Here is a 1,174-nt window from a genome sequence, read left to right on the forward strand (position 1 = left end):
GATTTTGTCTTATGTGAATTATGATTATCCTGAAGGCTCAATTCAGTCAGAACAATTTCTCAATTCATACTACTTTATAAGCTTTTCCCCTCTGTGTGTGTCTTCTGATGTGCAGTGAGTTTTGATTTCTGGATAAAAGTTTTCCTACACTCTTGACATTCATACGGTTTCTCACCTGTGTGTTTTCTCTGATGTATGATAAAATGTGACTTCTGAGAGAAGGATTTCCCACATTCCTTACATTCATAGGGTTTCTCTCCTGTGTGAGTCCTTTGATGTAATCTGAGGACTGAATTCACAGAGAAAGATTTACCACATTCATGACATTCATAGGGCTTCTCCCCTGTGTGTTTTCTTTGATGTTTAGTAAGATCTGATTTATAGTAAAAGTTTTTTCCACATTTATTACATTCAAAGGGTTTCTCTCCTGTGTGACTTCGCTGATGTACTGTGAGGGCTGACTTCTGGTAGAAGCATTTCCCACACTGACTACATTCATAGGGTTTCTCTCCAGTGTGAGTTCTCTGGTGAGTTTTGAGGTGTGAATTTCTAGAGAAGAATTTCCCACATTCCTTACATTTATAGGGTTTCTCCCCTGTATGTGTTCTCTGGTGTACTGTAAGGTGTGATTTCTGGGAAAATGATTTCCTACATTCCTTACATTCATATGGTTTCTCCCCTGTGTGTGTTTTCTGATGTACCATTAGGTATGCTTTAACATAGAAGAACTTCCCACATTCAGTACATTCATAGGGTTTCTCTCCTGTGTGTGTTTTCTGATGTTCTATGAGGTGTGGCTTCTGGTAGAAGGATTTCTCACACCGATCACATTCATAGGGTTTCTCCCCTGCATGAGTTCTCAAATGTCTACTAAGAGATGACAAGTGGTAGAAAGATTTCTTACATTCTTTGCATTCATAGGTTTTCTCTCTGGTGTGAGTCTTCTGATGTTTTGTGAGGTCTCTATTCCTAGAGATAGATTTCCCACATTCACTGGGTTTGTCCTTTGAATGAGCATGCTGATGTGCTATGAGGACAGACTTCTGGCAGAAGGACTTTCCACATTCATTGCATTTATAGGTTTTCTCTCTGGTATGAGTTTTCTGACTGGTGAGTTCTCCAGTCCTAGAGAGAAATTTCCAAATTCATTAATGTATAAGGCTTTTTTCCCCTG

At 39.1% G+C, this 1,174-nt stretch overlaps 1 protein-coding gene across 1 annotated transcript in view; it reads right to left on the minus strand.

The window, feature by feature from the left end:
* Positions 1 to 6: 6 nt before the first annotated feature.
* Positions 7 to 1,174, minus strand: part of ZNF25 (zinc finger protein 25) — a 26,475-nt gene continuing 25,307 nt past the window's right edge. Inside the window, exon 5 of the mRNA XM_023526463.1 lies at positions 7 to 1,125. Coding sequence (XP_023382231.1) covers positions 75 to 1,125 — 1,051 coding nt within the window. The 3' untranslated portion in view covers positions 7 to 74. The remainder of the gene's footprint in view (positions 1,126 to 1,174) is intronic.

Source organism: Pteropus vampyrus, unplaced genomic scaffold, assembly GCF_000151845.1.
Source record: "Pteropus vampyrus isolate Shadow unplaced genomic scaffold, Pvam_2.0 Scaffold927, whole genome shotgun sequence".
Taxonomy (NCBI): Eukaryota; Metazoa; Chordata; class Mammalia; order Chiroptera; family Pteropodidae; genus Pteropus; species Pteropus vampyrus.